Below are 19819 nucleotides of genomic sequence, written 5' to 3'. Positions count from 1 at the left end.
TGGGAGTTTGGGTCAGAAAGTGACCAGTGAAATGAAGGGGACGTGGCTTAGTTCCGTTTTCTTTTCTTATCACTTTGGAAAATATTACAACGTATTTTTTTCTAGGCAAATGATCCTGTGCTGTGGATAATGAAGGGGGACCTGGGAGAATGATGACCTTGAGAAGGCCAGAGGGAGTGGGTCTCCTGGGAGAGTTTGGACTTTGCCGCCAAAGAGCTGCTTTACAAAACAGTATTTATAAGTTTTGATTTCCTAGAAATTGCCTGCATATTGAAAATCCTCAAGAAAAACTCTGATAATATATTCTGTTCTGTCCATTCCTGCATGCACTAAATGACTTCTCTGATCTTATAAATGGCAAATCTACATTTTCCCTGTAAAACATTTTACTTTGGAGCGTACAACAGTCATACTGTCAAAGCCAAATATGATCTACAGATTGTCTGGTGCCCTCAGCAGCAGACTGGGACTCTGACAGATTGTGCTCTTTTCCTATGAAAATTACCAGTGATTTTTTTTTTCTTTTTTCATAGACTTTTCTGAGCACAATGACTCAGAGAACCCTTGGTTTATACCAGCGGCAGCAATACTATCTAAAATGTGATGGATTGAAGACCACAGCCACAGCGTTAATTCAGTGAACTAAAATGTTTTGTTTTTTTTTCAGTTTCAATTTAATTAAAACTTGAGAGTATGCAGAGTAAGAAATTACAGATTTCGGGTTCTGCCATTAATTCTCATTAGACATTGACCTTAGTCAGAAGAGAGCAGGTCTAGGAAGTAACCTCATATGGAACAAGACACGGACATACACTAGTGAGACTGTAGAACTATAAGACACGATTTTACTGCACATACCAGAATTCACTACTGCCTTCTTCTTCGCTAAAATATGAAAACTACTGGGTTAATTTTTTAATGTGCTTTTAAATCCAGTATTTCCCTTCTACAGTTTTTCTTATATTCATGTAAGAAAATGATTTTTTAAAAAAAAGGAATGACACCTAAAAGAGCTCATGCTGCCACGTTGATGCTCTTGCCGCCATGCTGCCATTCCTTCGGATAACCAGGAAAAGCCTTAAGCCACTGTCCCGGGGGAGGAGAGTGGTGGCATTGGGCACACTGGGAATGTGAAGATTCATAAATGTCTCAAGCGCTCATCTGCCATTAAACACATTTGGGTCAGACCAATATCCCCTGTCTCTTCTCTTCCACCTCCCAAGCTCTCTGCATAGCGCTCATGGTCTCTGAAGACCAATGCTAAGCTCCCCAACCCAGTCGTACTCAAGCGCCTGCAGTTCTGAAACTTTACACTCCTCCAGGCCTTCAGGTCTTGGACCAATTTTAGTTTTAGCTTATTTTCCTGCCTCAGAAGAACCAAGAGATGCCATTCCCTTTGTCCCCTGCACCTCCCACTCCACCCTGACCCCACTGTCCCACTGCCCAACGACCCTCCCCTGCAGACCTTAAGCACCGATGGCCTCTGTCTGCTGCAGCGTCTCTCCTTCCGCCAGGCTGCAGAGACCAGGCTCCATTTCTCTCGGCATCCCCAATACTTAGGCCACTGTTGGACACACTTGAAAGAATAGGCCCTTAATTTTGAATGAATGAGTTAATTAATTAATTCAATATGTTGAACACTGATTTACTCAGGTTGCCGCTCACTAACTGATACTAAAATCTCTTTGTAAAAACTAAGAGGAGTAGGATGACATCTGCTGAAGGTGAGGAGGCTGGTTTCAACAGTAAGAAAAAGGTCCTGATGTTTCATGTATAATATCACACAATATCATCAGGAAAAGCAACTTGCTCTTCAGCTAATTATTAATTCCAAACCCTTGTGCAGACCTCCAGGGCAGCCTAGATCTAGGAGCTCTACTCAGCCTTCCCTGCTCTCCCCAGATCCCTGGACCCTGGCTGATTCTGTTTAAGCAACACTAAGGTTATGGACATCTTCTACTAATAGCTCATTCCAGAAACAGTCTGGCCCCCAGAGAGAAAGATGTCCTGTTAAGCCACCCATCATGCTGTCTGCTCACCCCCCTCTGAGCCCTCCCACCGATGAAAGTTCCTGCTAGCCCTGATGACTCCTCCCTACAAAAGAAATGCCTTTTTCTATTTGATTTTGAGATGTCAAAGGTCCTGAGGTCAGAGTGTTCCACCTATTTCAATAGCATCTATTAATTCCCTTTCGAATCATAACAGCAGCTGCTACTTGTTATGTAGGTAGTAATACATGACGGATGTAAATTCTTTGCATGTAATATTTAACTAATCCTCACAACCACTTATGAGAGATGTTCCCCTCTGCCTCTTAACCTTATTTGCAGAAGAGGAAGGTAAGAATAGGAAAGTGGCCTGTCCCTGACCTGGGACACACAGCTCCTAAGTTTTAGGTTGGGATCCAACCCATCCTCCAAACGCAGAGTTAAAACCCTTGGTGCTAGCTTCCAGCAATGCTTCTACCATGATGCCCTCCTGTAAGAAACCTGCTTTTCTCTGCCTCTGTTCCTGCGCTCAAGCTGTTTTTCACAGCCAAAAAGTCCTTTTCTCTCCTCTTACCAGACTCTAAAAATTTCCCAAAGAGAAGAGTTTCAGATTCACCCATTCCTCACCTCACCCCAACAAATGTCCACTGCAATTCCTTTTAAATGGATAGACTTCTGGTTTGGTTTTTTTTGGTTTTTTTGCGGTACGCGGGCCTCTCACTGCCGTGGCCTCTCCCGTTGCGGAGCACAGGCTCTGGACGCGCAGGCTCAGCGGCCATGGCTCACGGGCCCAGCCGCTCCGCGGCATGTGGGATCTTCCCGGACCGGGGCGCGGACCCGCATCCCCTGCATCGGCAGGCGGACTCTCAACTACTGCGCCACCAGGGAAGCCCTCTGGTTTGGTTTTTAAAGAACAGTGTATCTTTCCACCTAGATTATAAGTGCTTACAAAGCACATTTTTTCTCTACATTTTTCCAATCACTCTCAGTACCCAGTAAAGTTGTGACTTCATAGCAGGCAGTTAAAATAATAATTCTCAGGAGTATGAATTCAGTATTGGTAAAATATTAAGCCACTCGTTAAACTCATACAGAATCCCACAGAATGTAAAGGCACTTAATTTCCAGCTATTTATGATTTTATAACCAGTTTTGAAAAGGGCACCTTTAATTACCCAGCAGCTGTTACCTTCATGGAAATAATCACAGTCCAGTGAACATAGTTCTGTGAAATTCAAAACTGCCTGGGGTTGCTGGATTCAGCATGGACATAAGCTATACACACTTAGCCTTCCAGATCTCTGATGCAGACATACACCTGGACCTTAAAAGCTCACCCTTTTCTCTAAAATCTATACGTGGTCCTTTTGTTCCTGTGTCTGCCCCAGAGAATATCTTATCTGAGTTACATCTTCCCACATACCCCCACTCCCCTTCAAGTGAGAGGAACAGGTTCATTCTCAGCTTAGCTTAGAGGGTGTCTGTTCCCATATCACTGAGAAGTTAACAAGACAGGGATGGTTCCGATAAATTTCCCATTTCCTTCACTCTGCCCAAGCTTGGTACTGCTTTAGAACACGGAAGATGCAGACAACAATATATTGTTATGTCTTTCCACTGGGAATATTCTTCCTCCCTATTTCTTCCTTAAAGACAAGAGGGTGCTTTACATCTTCTTTACAACCCCAAATGTCTAATACCCAAGTCATTCCTATTGGTTGAATCCAACTCTTTTGGAGAACGTCTACCTATATTCCATGTCAAGTATATACTCCTTTGAGTTCTAGACATATTTATCCTTGTAGAGTACTCAACCACATCACACCTAATTATGTTCAGAATGAATACGAGTAGGGAACAAGGGTTGGGTACCTACTTACTGGATTTGATCACTATGCTCAAGGTGGCAGAGTCTCAGTATCAATTTCTGTAGGTATCAGCTTAAATTTACTGAGGGACTGTCTTATTTTCTACCTGCCTGTTTGTGCAGCTGGTGATGGAGAGGTTAGGAAAGAGAGTGGGGCTGCATTTGGTAGAAACCCACAGCCTCCACTGGGGAAACAGTGCCAGAGCACATGTGTCATCTTCATAAAGCCAGCATCGTTAGATGGTAGTGGTGAAAAATTATAATTAGTTCCTTCTTCATTTATACTCTAGATACTAATAAATATAAATGCTATATAAATTTTAAAAATTTTAAAGTTAAATAAATTTATGTGGTAGCCAACTACTTCATAATTTTAACTTCCGTGCCAATCTAGTAAATGCAGGGAAAGGGCTGGGCTAAGTATTCATGAGCTTTAAGTTAACCACAGTCTCATTTAATTTTTCATACATAAAACACTTAAGGAATATACGAAATTTATTCTTTGACCCAAGGCTTCACACTTGGTCTTAACGATTTACTTACAAAATTCTAAGTGGAGCCTCTCAGGAGATCGTCCAACACATGGTAAGAATTCACTGCAGTCTAGGCATATTCTTAGAAGGCTCAGGATAATATACAGATATCTGCTACTTCTCATAAATTATTCAGGGGAGGTACAACCTTCAGTACTTTACAAATGTGCATCTAAATCAATGTGACCTCCAGATTTCTGGGCCATAAGACCAAGGGAATGGTGGTGACATTAACTGAAATAGAAAACAGAAGAGGAAGTTTTGATTTGGGAAATACATGGAGATAAATATTCAATTTTGAACATCAGAAGTTGGAAATGTAAGGGCATCAGAATGGTGGCATCTGGAGCTGACGAGAAAAGTCTAGATATGATTTGGGAATCACCAGAGTAGGTGAAATGTGAGAGCTTCCAGGGAGGATGGGTAGGAAGAGAAGAGTTAAGGTCGGAGCTTTGACCATGGACCTTAGACCATAGCCCTCCAAGGAACTGAGGACCAGGGGTTGGAGAGACAGGAGAAGGAAACAGAGTCTCACATTGCTTTAATTTGATAGTTTCCTCTTTTCCTAAGTGAGGACCCAGAATTTTAAGGAAAATGGAGGTACAAGTGAAGTTTGACATTACAGGTCTGTAACTGTGCTTGCAAGTGCTTTGTGTATCTGGAGTAAAACAGGCCCTCGGTAAATATTTGGTACCTAAATTAATAAATTATCTTAAATTGTAAAAAGAAAAAAAGGGAGGGGAGCTGATGAGGGAAAGAGGAAGGAAAACACCAGAGCATAAAGAATACCTGTCCATGCCTTTGGCCCCTTAACAGTGGACGGAAATCTCCACTAGACAAGAGAAAGCAAGAATTCCAAATGGCAAATGGAAGGAAATCAACTTGTGAAGTGGATGATTTAGCTCATTTTAGCATCAGAAATAAGCTTGAGGGGTGATATATTAAGTGTTCTTACCACAAAAGAAAAAAAATCTAATTAAAAAAATGAAGGGGGTGGGAAGAAACTTCTGCAGGTGGTAGATGTTTATGGCCTTCATTCTGGTGATGGTTTCTCAGAGGTAGACATCTCCAGACTCATCAAGTTGTATATATTAAATGTGTACAAGTTTTTGTTGTCAAGCATACTTCAATAAAGTGATTTTAAAAAAAGAAATCAACGTGAGAGACAGTGTAGTGTTATGAACTAAAACATGGCTTCTCAACTCATGTAGACCTGAGATGGTAATTAGTTCTTCTAAGGCTAATTATCCTCACCCATATAGCGGGGAGAATATCCTGCCTACTGAATACGGCTGCTGCAAGAATTAAGTGACTAAAATCATATAAAGCACAGACTGTGTTGAAAACATCTGTAGAATGCTAAATAATAAAAGCATAATGAAGTCACTCCATTGCCATTTATATTACTTTTAGTAAAAAAATATTGTGGACTAATTAGTAAAACATGATATTTGGGAGTAGCAATTCTAACAGTGGAATTGCATTCTCATTTAAATATTCTCTGCGTATAGAGAAAATTTCTCTCTCGCGCGTGCTCTCTCTCTCTCTCTCTCTCTCTCTCTCTAATGTGGTATAACTCAAAGACAGTTAAATTGAAACCCCTAAAACAATTTAGAACAAATTTTCCTTTCTAGATGGAAAAGAATTATTGAATCTAAAATGTACTCCATTTTAGATTGATGGAGTACATTAAAATGACAGATTACACACTAAAAAATCACCAGCTCTCAGAAGAGAACAATAAAGTGTCGAAGATACTAAATTTACACTTTCAAAAATGCAACATTTAGAAAGTTAAACAAAAATCTGTGAATTATTTGTTAATGAGATACTATAAACCTTAGCACAAATAGCATGTCGTCCTTTGAAAAAGTATATTTGATCCTTTACACTCAGCAAGCCAGCGAAAGAGCTTGAAAATAAGAGATAAAATAATTTATACAAATACACACTCTGCAAAGTTTTTAACAATAAGTTAAATGGAAAGAGTTTTTCTTATGGCAATATTTTTAACTTTCTCAGTTGTATAAATGTGTACATTGGACTATTTGGGTAGCTTAAGAATAAATGAAAATATGACCACCATGACTAAACGAAAACTTTGTCCTGGATACATTTCCAGAAAAAGTAAAACATGTGCTAGAGAGGTTTTAATGCCTCTGAAGAGATTACTTACCCCTTCAATGCAATTTAATATCTTCCATTTGCGAGGAATTAATATTTTTCCTCTGATAAAGTGAGGTATATTGGTACTCAGGTGGAATTTTCCAAGGTAGACAAGAGACTCAAAAGAAGTGATAGATATAGATAGATATTTCATTCTTGGGTCAGCTCCAAGTATGAAATGAATATACCACCTGTTACAGACTAAATTTTTGTGTCCCCCCCAAATTTATATATTGAAGACCTTCAATGTGACATTAGGATTGGGGGGCCTTTGGGAGGTTTGGGTAAGGCCATGAGGACAGGGTTGCCGTGATGGGATTAGTACCCTTATAAGAAAAGAAAAGAGACAGGAGCACTCTCTCTCTCCACCATGTGAGGATAGAAGAAGGTAGCCACCTTCAAGCCAGGAAGAGAGCCCTCACCAGGAACTGAACTGGCCAGCATCCTACTCTTAAGACTTTCCAGCCTCCAGAACTGTGAGAAAGAAATGTCCACTGTTGAAGCCACCAGGTCTAGAGTATTTTGTTATGGCGCCCTGAGCTAAGACAACCTCTGTGGACAGAAATTTTTATTTTATATTGCAATAATGTATATACTTAAAATGTTAATCATTTATTACAAATTAAAACTCTTGTGGAATTCTAAGTCATTCAACTATTTCTTCATCATTTGATGCTAATGCTGACCTCAGTTACTGAACATCATCTTTGCTTCCATCAGTAACAGAAAGTCTTTCCTGGGAGAAATAAATTTATGTAAGTTGTATTGGAGGACATTGTTCTCTAAGAATCTTCAGAAAATGCTTGTGTTTTTCTGCCCTAAAGAATAAACAGGGTAGCGTATAGGAAGGGTTTATTACAGTTCGTCGTGCATAGCAGGAGTGCAAAGAATATTGTGGTGTGTGTGTGATTTTTTTTTTCTGTTTCCTGTTGTTCCCATCACTCTGAATACCTTACATGGGTCACTAGACCAAGCAAAATGTGGAGCTACAGGAAAATTTTAGGGTAGTAAATCAGAGAGTTAAGAATAAAAGCAAAGAAATGGAGAGGCCGTGACAACCCCTGATCTTTCTTTTTTCTTGTTCCGATCTAATTTTACCTATAATTCCTTTTTTTATACTGTCTCTCTCTGGTCCATTCATCCCCCCCACTCTTCCATGTTCCCCTCTTTCCTTAAGCTCCAATGCCTCCTCCCCAGCCCCACTCTTAGCTGACAGCCACAGCTCTTCCGTCAGCAAGCGTATGATGCAGGAAGAGCCTCCATGAGCACCCGTCACCACATCCTTCCACCCAGGACCCTAGACTGGAACTTCTCAACCCTCTCTGGGCACCACGACACCTGAGACGTTTTTGAAAACTGCCTTCGCCCCACTCCAAACACACTGAACCCGAATCTTTCCGGGTAGGGCCTAGATGTTGAAATTAAAAATATAATCTCCCCAGATGACCCAAGCATGCAGCCAGGGCTGAGAACTACTGTTATCGCTGGTCTTAGCTAAAGCAAACCCTCCACCTAGGTCTCAGATCTCATCAGCATCTGCAAACTCAGGGACCTCACTCCAGCAATTTTCTTCCCTATGCCAATGCCACGGGTTCTCCCCTCTCAGATGAATTATTTTTTTCAGCATACACACAAGCTGTTATTTCTCCCATCATTAAAAAGACCCCTGATTCCTCTTCCCTCTGTAGGGGTCCCTTATCATTTCTCTCCTCAGGGATATATTAGTTTAGGATAAATATATACACACTACTAGATAAAAAAGAGATAACCAACAAGGATCTACTGAATAGCACAGGGAAATCAATATTTTGTAATAATCTATCAGGGAACATAATTCTATATATATATATATATATATATATATATATATATATATATATATGTATGTATGTATAACTGAGTCACTTTGCTGTACACCTGAAACTAACAACATTATAAATCAACTATACGTCAACTGAAAAAAGAAACTCCTTTAAAGAGTTCTGTATATTCTCCGTGCCCATTTCTGTCTTCCCCTCTGTTAGAACTCAGTCCTTTAAGATCTCTGCTTTTTACAATGCACCAAAACTAATCATCTCCGCATTTCTAACCATAGTGGTCAAGTCTCAGTCTTCCTCCCGTGGGACTAAGCAGGAGCGCTGGAAATAGCTGATCACTCTTTCCTCCTTGAAAATTTCTTATCATTTAGCTCTAAGAAAAAAGCACCCTCACCTCATTTTTCTCCTTTCCCCTTCTGGTAGTTCTACCTCATCTCACTCAATTCTTAATATTGGAATTCCCTGGGACTCAGTCCTTGTTCTTCCTATAATGTTATCTAAACTCATTCCCTAAGTGATATTATAGAATCGTTGGGCTTACATGTTCATGTGTCTCAAGTTTGTATCTCCAGCCAACACGACACCGCCTTTCTTATTCTCACTTCCTAGAGGCACCCCTAACACAGTTAAGAGCATTTAGCTTTTCTGATTGTTCAGGGCATAACAAACTTGATATTACCCATGAACCTCTCACTCCCTGCGGCAGGCAGGATTTTATTTTTTAATACATCTTTATCGGAGTATAATTGCTTCACAATGCTGTGTTAGTTTCTGTTGTACAACAAAGTGAATCAGCTATACGTATATGTATATCCCCTCCCTCTTGCGTCTCCCTCCCACCCTCCCTATCCCACCCCTCTAGGTGGTCACAAAGCACCAAGCTGATCTCCCTGTGCTATGCGGCTGCTTCCCACTAGCTACCTATTTTACATTTGGTAGTGTATATATCTCCATGCCACTCTCTCACTTCGTCCCAGCTTACCCTTCCCCCACTGTGTCCTCAAGTCCATTCTCTATGTCTACGTCTTTATTCCTGCCCTGCCACTAGGTTCATCAGTACCATTTCTTTTTGGATTCCATATATATACCTTGGCATACAGTATTTGTTTTTCCCCTTCTGACTTACTTCACTCTGTATGACAGACTCTAGGTCTGTCCACCTCACTACAAATAACTCAATTTCGTTTCTTTTTATGGCTGAGTAATATTCCATTGTACATATGTGCCACATCTTCTTTATCCGTTCATCTGTGAATGGACACTCAGGTTGGTTCCATGTCCTGGCTATTGTAAATAGTGCTGCAATGAACATTGTGGTACATGTCTCTTTTTGAATTACAGTTTTCTCAGGGTATATGCCCAGTAGTGGGATTGCTGGGCCACTATGGAGAACAGGATGGAGGTTCCTTAAAAAGGCAGGTAGGATTTTGATTCCAGAATTTTGCCCTCTGATATTATGCATGTGAGTATGTTACATTACCTGGAGAGAGGAAATTAAGAGTGCTAATGAGCTGACCTTAAAAACAGGGAGATCACCCTGGATTATCCAGGTGAGCCCAATGCAATCACAGGAGTCCCTAGAAGTGGAAGAGGAAGGCAAAAGATTTGGTCAGGGAGATGCAAGCAACGACAGGAAAGAAACAACAGTTCGAACCATGAGCGGCACTCAATCTACCGTTGCTGACTTTGAAGATGGAGGACAAGGCAAAGATTTAAGGGATGCAGGTGGCCTCCAGAAACTGGAAAAGTCAAGGCAACAGAGTATCCCCTAGAAACTCCAAACAGGGAGCAGCCCTGATGGTACCTTGATTTCAGCCCAGTGGGACCCACACCAGGCTTCTGCCCTACGGAACTATATGATAATACATTTATGTTATTTTCAGCTACTAAATTTGTAGCAATTTGTTATGGCAGCAATAGAAAATTATTATACTCCCAATCACCAGTTCATTAGCATTTCCTGTCAGCTCTATTCTAAAAATATACCCCCAAATTGACTATTTCTCACCACATCCTTGTTCCATTTTGGTCCAAGCCACCATCAACTCTTGCTGAATTTATCAACAGAGCCTCCCGACCGGTTTCCCTGCTTCTGCCTTCAAAATCCTTCAATCGGTTCAGAATGTGGCAGCCAGGCTGCTTCTGTTAACTCCTGAGTGACACCAGGTCTGTCTCCTGCTCAAACCTCCCAATGGCTTCAGCAGGCACGAGGGACAACAGCCAGAGTCCTTTTGATGACCCTCCCAGCCTCCCCGTGGTCTGGCTCTTCTCCATCTGCTCCTACCACCCTGGTTTCTCCAGGAGGGGCTCTGACCTCACCTGAAAAGCTCCTTCCCTGATATACCTTCAGGAGGTAACTGTGAACTCCTCAGCATTTATCATTATTTACCAAACTACATGTTCAACTTTATCTTTTTATTTGTGGTCACCCACACAAGACAGCTGAGCATCGCGTGGGTAGCGATTTTGTCTATTCCATTCATAGCTGTCTGGACCGTAAGAAAGCCTCAGCAGATATCTGATGAATGAGTGTACTTTTCCCATGGAATATGACTGCTGGGTCTGTTCTTTTGCCCCAATTCCCACTGCTACTACCCCAACCAAGCTCACTCCATTAACATTTCATCAATGGATTCTTAGTGGGTGTCTTTGCTTCCGGTTCTTATTCTCACCCTTCAGTGCATCCCTACGGATACTGATCCCTGGTTAACCTTTGCTAAAAACCATTTGTAGCATATGAATTTTCTTCTCAGGTCTATACGATCATTCCCATTGCATTCTGCTTTAAGACCAGACCTTGAAGCATCCCCACTGAAGTTATCTACTTTAAACCACCTTTGCAGCTAATATCTTCACTTTCCACTCCTTTCAGACAGACCCTCCTTGTGTGGGACTCTCACTTCTTTGCAGCTGTTCACCTGCACTGCTGCCCAACGGTTTTCTTCTTTCCTTCCTTCAAAGATCTAAGCTCTAAGCAACCATCAAGATCAGAGTTTCTTAAAAATCACAGTCACCAAAAAACTCTGCCTAACCACTCCACTTCCGCCAGACTTCATTTCTACTCATTTATTGTTTTCTATTTTATCGAAATTTATAAGTGAGAAGAGAATAATAAAATAGGAGGCAGAAGTGCTCTGGGACAGCTTTCTAGAGGATGTGGTACCTTGGCTGCATCTCAGTTCCTTCACGTGTAAAAGGAGAGGTTGTACGACGTGATCTCTTAGGTCCTTTCCAGCCAGGAGATTCTCTGCCACTCATTCCATTTTACGAAAACAAAATCTCAGAGCTTCTCAGAGTCTTCTAGTTTGACTAGCATGCCCACACAAAACAACAAAAAGAACTACTTTCGTCTTCTTATTATTGCTATTATTGTATAGGATGGGCTGTCAGTTTTCTTAGATCCACAATTCCTGTTGAAAGCTTTGGGACCAATGTTACTAAATTTATTATTTTTGCAGACTGGACAGGTTAAAAATATAAATAGCTCTGGGACAACTTTGCCACTGTCACCCAAGTTACAAAAAAAAACCCTTGTTTTTCAGAGATTTTGATTTTGAAATGTAGTTCATGGGTCATGGGTCTGTACTCTTTGCATACCTGCTTTCGATTAACTCAACCAGTAATTTTAGAGCCAGTCAAGATAAATTAACATATATTTGCTTCTTTGAAGCTTTCTACATTTATACCTACAGCTGGAAAGTCTCTCACATTAGAACTTTGGAAAGTACATTCTAAAAACAAACAAACAAAATTCATACAAAAGAATACACAAAAATCAAGAAACTTCATAATCTTGGAAAGGCAACTGAAATTTGGATTGAGTATGCTTAATAAAATTTGATACAACAAGCCAACCAACTTTAAGGGATAAGCCGACTGATTCTTCTCTCTTAAGAGTTTTGGGGGGAAGTGACTTCACCACTATATATAAATCCAGGTATGAAATAATAAATTTCACAACACGATCTCATCATCAAGGAAACAATTTCATTGGGGAAAAATTTCATTATCGATTTGAATCAACAACTTGCTTTTCAGGCAGGTAATTCTTTAAAAAACATATACAACGATTTTATGAAAATTTTGCCTTTTTTTCACTTTTACGAGGAGACTTGGGACTTTTAACTATGTTCACTGAAACGAGTAATTTTTTCTTGAATATTTCAGACAGTTAAAAGAAAACCTCTAATATTTAAAAGAAATTCTATCTCCCACTTCCCCACCAAAAAACAACAAACCAAAAATATGAAGCACTACATCAGAAAACGATTTTCTTGTCGTTACCTTCTTTGTCATCATGGTGGATAATTGCATCCTGTATCATGTCAGCAAGGTTAAAATGAACTTTCTGATTCCTCCCACGCTTCAGTTTTTTCAGGAGCCCCTCCTGCTTCTGAAAAGCCTTCTCTCTTTCATAGTAGGCTTTGACTTGTTCACAGCGCATGCGTTTTACCAGCCGCTGCCTTTGGCCCAGGGGGAGGGACTCCAGCAAGCACTGGTCAATTTCCATTTCATGGGATCGAAAAATGTTACATAGCTGAAAGCAACCTGAAAGAAACACAATGGAAAAGTCACTAGACCGACTGCTACAGCCAAGATAGCAGCACTGCAAGCATCACCCATCACTCAAGCTGGAAACCCATTCAGTCCTCTTTGTGCTAGACAACTAATACCAACACTTTTTAGAGATTGCAGGAAAAGCAAAGAGAGTTGATGTCCTACCCAAGACTGCATAGTAGTAAAACAGATGACACAGATATAGATGGGTAATTTTGCTCAACATAATTACTAACAATCCATCCTTTCCTGTTTCTTTAAATCTCTACCAAAGGCTTAAATGTTTCACCATGGCACTAAGCCCCTTCTAACTGAATAATGCCAACTAAACTTTACATGCTAAATTTTGGCAGAAAGCCGTTCCAAGTTTTGGAGAACAGCCTAATAAAATTGGTTTTCCATGTCATGATGACTCTGCTAACCTAATGTAACAGAACATATGTATGCCATCAATCGTTTATATGACACAGTGATCATTTTCCACATTTTATTGCTGAGCCTTTTTCCTTGTCATCAGTGACATTCATTCCTAAAAGACCTAATGATGGTTAAATATAAAGATTGTGCAATGGAAGAGAGATTTTTCTCTTGGCAACTCAAAATTGTGTGTACGGAATTGTTGCTGTCACAGTCTTTGTCTTATTAATATAGTGATTAGCAAAGTGAGTTGTCTGTCCTGGACCTGAAAATCATCCCTTTCTATTTCCTATAAACACCACCCAAAGCACGTGTAATGGAATTGTACAAACTCGTATTGAAACTGGACAGAACCCTGTGGGGCCCTACTGGGTACAAAAGCCTTTCCGTGTCCCCTGTTTCTTGTTTGTAGGAAAGAGGTTTCAGCCTCCTAGACCTTCCCTGAGTTCCAAAGGGCGTTTCAAGCAGTTACTAACTAGACGAGTGAGGGAATGCAGAAACAAGGGAAAGGCAGTCCAGAAAGAACAGTGCAGGGATGGGGCAGGTCCTGGTTCCTCCTGAGGGGATATACAGAACAATCTGATACGTATCTCTGAGTTCTTCTGCAGGAACTAAGCCCCCACACAGAGACGGAGGATGGTAACTTGAGGCTGAGCACAGGCAGGTGGAACCCACACTGGCTGGAACCTGAAGGCTGATGACTGAGATTCCCGAACACCACCCTGTTACCTCCCCACCAATCCATCAGAGGAAGGTCACACAACCCAGCAGACCTCCCTGCAAGTTTTGCCTACAAAAGCTCTTCCCTGAAACCCACTGGAGAGTCTGGGTCTTTTGAGCACAAGCCACCCGTTCTCCTTGCTTGGCCCTGCAATAAACATCTCCCTCCTCCAGCTCTGACTTGTTTGGCCTCACTGGGCATCAGGCACACAAACTTGGGCTTGACAACAGTATATTTACCACTACATGAAAATTTTACTATTGGCAGAAGATAAATGTTGAACCACTGAACACTCTAGAATGTGGCTCACAAATACAGGTTCAGATAACCGTGTTTATGTTCTTCTCTTAAGATGTATCTGATGTAAGTCTCAGGCAAGTAAAGGTAACTCTGCACGCACAAAAATGTGGCTGACTGTAAGCCACATCTGGAAAGATCGTACCATGAGGGTCTACTTCATCTTTGGAAAGATGCTCTATTCCTTTGACAGCACAGCAAATTGTGACAATGCTATTTTCATTTCTATTTCGTTTGACACTTGGCAAAACTTTATTCTCGCAAACACCAGGCATAACCATCCCTGTTGTGTAGGCAAAGAAAACTACGTCGAGGGAGGCTGTGACTTGTCCGAGACCATGATAAAGTTGTAAATGTCCCATAAAGGCTCAAGACAAAGACAAGATAAAAGACAGTGATTCTTGAAAGCCAGATTTTACATATATATGTGTATACATATGGAGAGGGGAGAGCCAGCAGACTTGGGGAACTGTGTTTTCATTGTTCATTAGCATTTGACAAAAGCTCAATGTTTTAGAATCATATGTTTTCATAAAACTCTTCAGCAGTCTTTGCAAGAGTGGTGTTAGAAGCATCAGATAGCTACTCACGGAACGTTCCCTTCCCAGTGACCCGAACACAAAGGGACACCAGGGGTTCTGAAATTATGACAAATTGCTGTGGAGTATGACTGTCTGTGCAGGCTCATTAATAATGGAAAGGAGATATACTCCACTTTCAAACCTGTTTAGAAAATATCATTGGGTTTGATTTATTAACTTGAATGCTCAGGAAACTGTGACTTTCCAGGTTTGTCAGTGGGCGCCCAGGGAACCATTGGAGCCACTGAAAAGCCTAAAGAGGTGAAACAAATGACATTGCAGAGCATCCTGTGCTTACCAGCGTGCAGTCCAAGAGGGAGGTTAATCTAATAAAGCCAACAGGCCTCTCGTTTTTCGCTCTTAAAGAAAGGTCTCATGGTGAAATTTTCAATTAACTTTTGAGGCGTCTGTGGATATAGCTGGTGATTCATTGCGCAATCCCTCTCCTCCCTCAAAAAGAAGTACCGAGGGTTGTTCCTAAATTAATTTTCTTATGATCTGGAAAATCAAAAGCCAGGGCTGTCAAATTTCAAATCCATACATATATAAAATATTGATGTTTAACACACTGTTGGTTAAATAATTCCACATGCTTTGATTTTAAACGGTCTAAACTTTGATGTATTTTATATTCTGAAAATGCACTGGGCACTCTGACTTCCTTTTGGCTAATTATGGGTGGATCAGCTATGTCGTGTATATGTGCTATACGGATCTCTAAGACAGCACACTAAAAATAGCAGAGTCATGGGAAATATAGTTTTGAGGCAGTCTACTCAAAGTCTACAGAATTTCATCACCAGGGCACTAAGAACAACAAGAACTAATTCCTCAGGTGATAATCTGGACGGCCCAGGCGGAGGACAGGAGTCTGAACTGGGCCAGGCTAGTTTGCTCCTGGGACAGGAGTTCTGGGCAGGCACTGGTTTCCAACTGTGCGATGGGTTGATGGGGTTCCGCCTGCCCAGTTACTGACCGGGGGCTCTTCCTGCTGACTATCCTACTTCTTATCCCACTATTTTGACTCTCTTTGCCTAGGAAAAAACACACATGAACTAATACAACTTCAACATTATTCAAACCTCTTTCTCACAGTAATATGAGTTCATTAGTATGATTAAGACACATGTATTAGGATAGGGCATATTTTCATTGTCGTGCAGACTGACTAGCTGAAACCAGTTTTCTCTTCTCCTTAGATGTGAGTGGACTTCATGTTTGAGCTTCCCAGACCAGGCTCATGAAAAATGCCCAAATACATGCCTTTTACCACGTTCCATCACTTCTGCCAGCTTGGTGCCCAGGAGCTTGCTGCCTGAGGGAGCCACCTACCCAGATGGTGACAGTGATGGAGCCTTGGTTCCGCCACGCGCCTTCCACGCATCAGCCCTTATCGTAACTTCTTATGAGCAAGATACTAACTTCTACTGTGTGTAACCACTGACATTTGGGGTTTTAACTCTGTGACAACCGCAGCGCCCTACCCAGAGGATGCTGTTGATTGAGGAATTATTTTCTTCACAGTGCTACATGGTGATGAAGAAAACATTAAAATGTTCTAGAGTTTTGAATGAGAAGACTACTCCATTACTATTTACCGAGTGGAGAGCTGGTGAATTTTTAACAGTCAGCTCTGGTGGGATGGGAATGGAATCTTTGAATTATCGTGCATTTGCCTAGCATCATGGTACAAATACTCTGGGCATGGCCAATTAAAACCGACCACGTGACATCACTAAACTCAGAGATGGGACCCTTCAGAATCAGGGCAGGCCGGCTTCAGAACACCACTGCACCTTCCCCGCGTGGGAGAATCAAGGGTTGTATGTGCATCAGAAAAAAACAAATACTTGGAGAAAGATATTCCAGTATGATTTCCAAGGTGTGATTGAATTACCCACTTCTCAAGAGAAAATAACGACGTATATGTAATAACCTTTGCTCGGGATGTTTGACTGATTTAACCAACTTGTAGTTTGAGCTTCCATAGGAAGTAGATAAACACCCATACACTTTAAATGGCTTAATCATCAAAATCAGCTGCTCATAGATGGCAATGTTACATAGTGCAAAAACTAGTGAAATTCAAACTGGATTCCAATCTTAGATACAGCATTTTCTATCTATGTCCCGGAGCAAAGTACTCAAGACTTCTAAGATTTTTCTTTTAGTATATAAAAAGGAATTAATATGTCAGGCTTTCTGGGATATTTTAAAACTAGGAGAAAGTTTGCAAAAAAGAAATGTCTGGCACAAAGGACTCAATGAATGGTAATTATTCCTGTTAGGAATATATTATGAGGATCTCTGCGCCCCAATTATTGCATACACGGGATGTGTAAAGAGAGTCAGAGAGAGGTAAAGGCACTTCCCACAAAGCGCTTCAATGATACCTCTCCTTTTTATTTTCTGGAATTCTCCAGACACAAGGTCTTTGCATTTCTCTTCCCTCTGCCTGGAATGTTCTCGCTCTGACAGCTGAAGACTGTGCAGTTAGCGCCCTCTGTCCCCCAGGTCTGCACTCAAAGCCCCCTTTTTCATGAGGCTCCCACAGGCTCCCACTTTACCTCTATTCGCAAATGTCCCCTGATAAAACTTCCAATTCCTATTTGCTGCTACGTTTTCCCCTTTAGTACTTATCAGTCTGAGTTACACTTCTACAATAGCAATTATTATACTTAGAATACATATTATACTCATACCAATACTAACGCTGTCTACTAAAAAACGTACATATTTTCTCGTCTATCTATAAGCACCACAAAGTCAGGAACTTGGGGTGTTTTATCCACTGCTTATTCTTGAGTCTCTGGAGATGTTCAATATTTTTGCTGTCATTAAATGAAACTGTTTAATGGGCCATTAGACAGTTGGCAGGAATATCATGTATAATACTAGGACCAGATCCAGAATTCAAGGTGTAGTAGATAAATGCTTATCACTTCTATTCTTACGGAAGGGCACACTGACACCATACTTCTCATCTAATTGTTTTTCCCCACAAAATTATCTGGTCAGACACAGTGTAGCCAAGTTTACCATGTATTGGATTTCCTGCTCTACAATGTGACTTTTTTGGGGGTGAGGGTGGGGAAGGAGGTGCCTATACATATGACTGCCCTGCAATTCTAGATAAAAATGTACAGACATGTATCACAGCCAGAAGTCCCCGCTCAGCAAATGTGCATCTCCATATGACAAAAGTTGAGAGCCAGCAGATCAAACACGTAAAGGAAAAAGCCAAGATCTATATTCAGAAATAAATGTGCAATATCTATTAAAAACTTCAGTAGCCCCGTGCTTTGGCTTTGGAGGGTCCCACATAATGTGTTGACTTCAGGACTTTATATTGTAGCAAACCAAAAATATAAAAAATAAGTTAAGGGAACTAGGAAATGAACTCCTGAAATGATTCTACTGTACAACTACCAGAAATGCTTTCATCTCAATTAGAATCAAAATCTTCATGTGGCCATGGCACACTCAATGTGGGAGATTTTTGTGCATCTCTCTCCGTGACTGCTCGATTAAACAGGCAGAAAAAAAAATTAGTAAAGGCATAGATAATTTGATCTAAAGGACATCAGTAGAAACATGCATCCAATTTTCAGGGAAAAAAGATTTTTTCCAAGAATTCATGGATGATTTACAGAATTGACTATGTCTTAGGCAGCAAAGCAAAGCCAATTTCAACAAACAGTGAAGAAGTGAAGTTAGACAGGCATTTTCTTAACCCAGTTGAGAACTTCATCTCAACCAGAGAAATGAAGCCGCACCTCCCATTAAGAAACTTGAAAGCTGATTCTAAATAAAGCATAGTTTAAGTAGCAAAACATGATAGAAATAATACATTTTTAGAACCAACCACTGATGAAAGAAAGTCTGTATCAAATTCATGGATGAAACTAAACTAGCTCATATAAATAAATCTATAGCTTTAAATGTATATGTCAGAAAAGAATCCAGTCTTAGAATCAATGAGAAAACTATCTGATTCGTAGTTAGAAAAGAACAATAAGAGAAGCTCAACAAAAAAGAAGAAAATAATTAAATGAGGATATAAATGAATAAAACTGAAATAAGGAAAGAACAAAGGTAAGGAAAGACACGAGAAATGGACAGTATCTAGAAAAATATAACTTATCAAGAATGACTCAAGAAGAAATACAAACTTGAATAGATTTACAATCATTACATTAAATCGTTACAATCTAATCAGCAAAAGAAAAAAACTAAACAAACAAACAAAACAAACAAACAAACAAAAACCACGGCCCAAATGATTTACAGGCCTTTAAGGAATGGGTAGCATGCATGTCTCCGCAACTCTCCTAGAGGATGGAAAAGATGGAAACTGTCTCATTTTCTGAGACTAACATACACTTGATATCAAAACTAAATGAGGACATCACAAAAAAAGGGGTATAGATCAATCTCATTATACATACACATGCAAATAGCCTGTGTGCACATTAGCAAAGTGAACCCAGGGGTGTGCAATTTGTTAATGGAATGAAAGGATGGCTAATCTTAAAACATCTATGAATGCATGTTGCCACTTTATCTTCTGTTTCAAATTTAGAAAAGGGAGGCCCTCTATCATTGCTTATATTCTACCACAAAATGAAGGTTTTACTCAACATAGAAAAAAAGAAAAAGAAATAATGGACATAAAATATGGATAAGAGGAGGAAAAAATCAGTTATCATTGTAAACACTGCTACCTACATAGAAAAAACCCACACATTCTATGACTCAGCTATTAGAACTGATAGTTCAGAATTATGGTCAACACGAGTCAGTACTGGCAAAGAAGAAGAAAGCTACACTGCTCCTGGTGCCCTGTCCAGATCCCCTTCCCTGGCTGGTACACCT

At 40.5% G+C, this 19819-nt stretch overlaps 1 protein-coding gene across 1 annotated transcript in view; it reads right to left on the bottom strand.

Annotated features, from left to right (window-relative positions):
• The window catches only part of MYO16 (myosin XVI), a gene marked incomplete at its 3' end in the record, with an annotated part of 531603 nt that overhangs the window by 389298 nt on the left and 122486 nt on the right, over positions 1–19819 (bottom strand). The window contains exon 3 of the mRNA XM_082859271.1: positions 12656–12919. Coding sequence (XP_082715397.1) covers positions 12656–12919 — 264 coding nt within the window. The remainder of the gene's footprint in view (positions 1–12655; positions 12920–19819) is intronic.

Source organism: Leucopleurus acutus (assembly GCF_964270905.1).
Source record: "Leucopleurus acutus genome assembly, chromosome: 18".
Lineage (NCBI taxonomy): Eukaryota > Metazoa > Chordata > Mammalia > Artiodactyla > Delphinidae > Leucopleurus > Leucopleurus acutus.
Note: the sequence above shows the minus strand (reverse complement) of the source record. Positions and strands in the feature narration are given on the sequence as shown.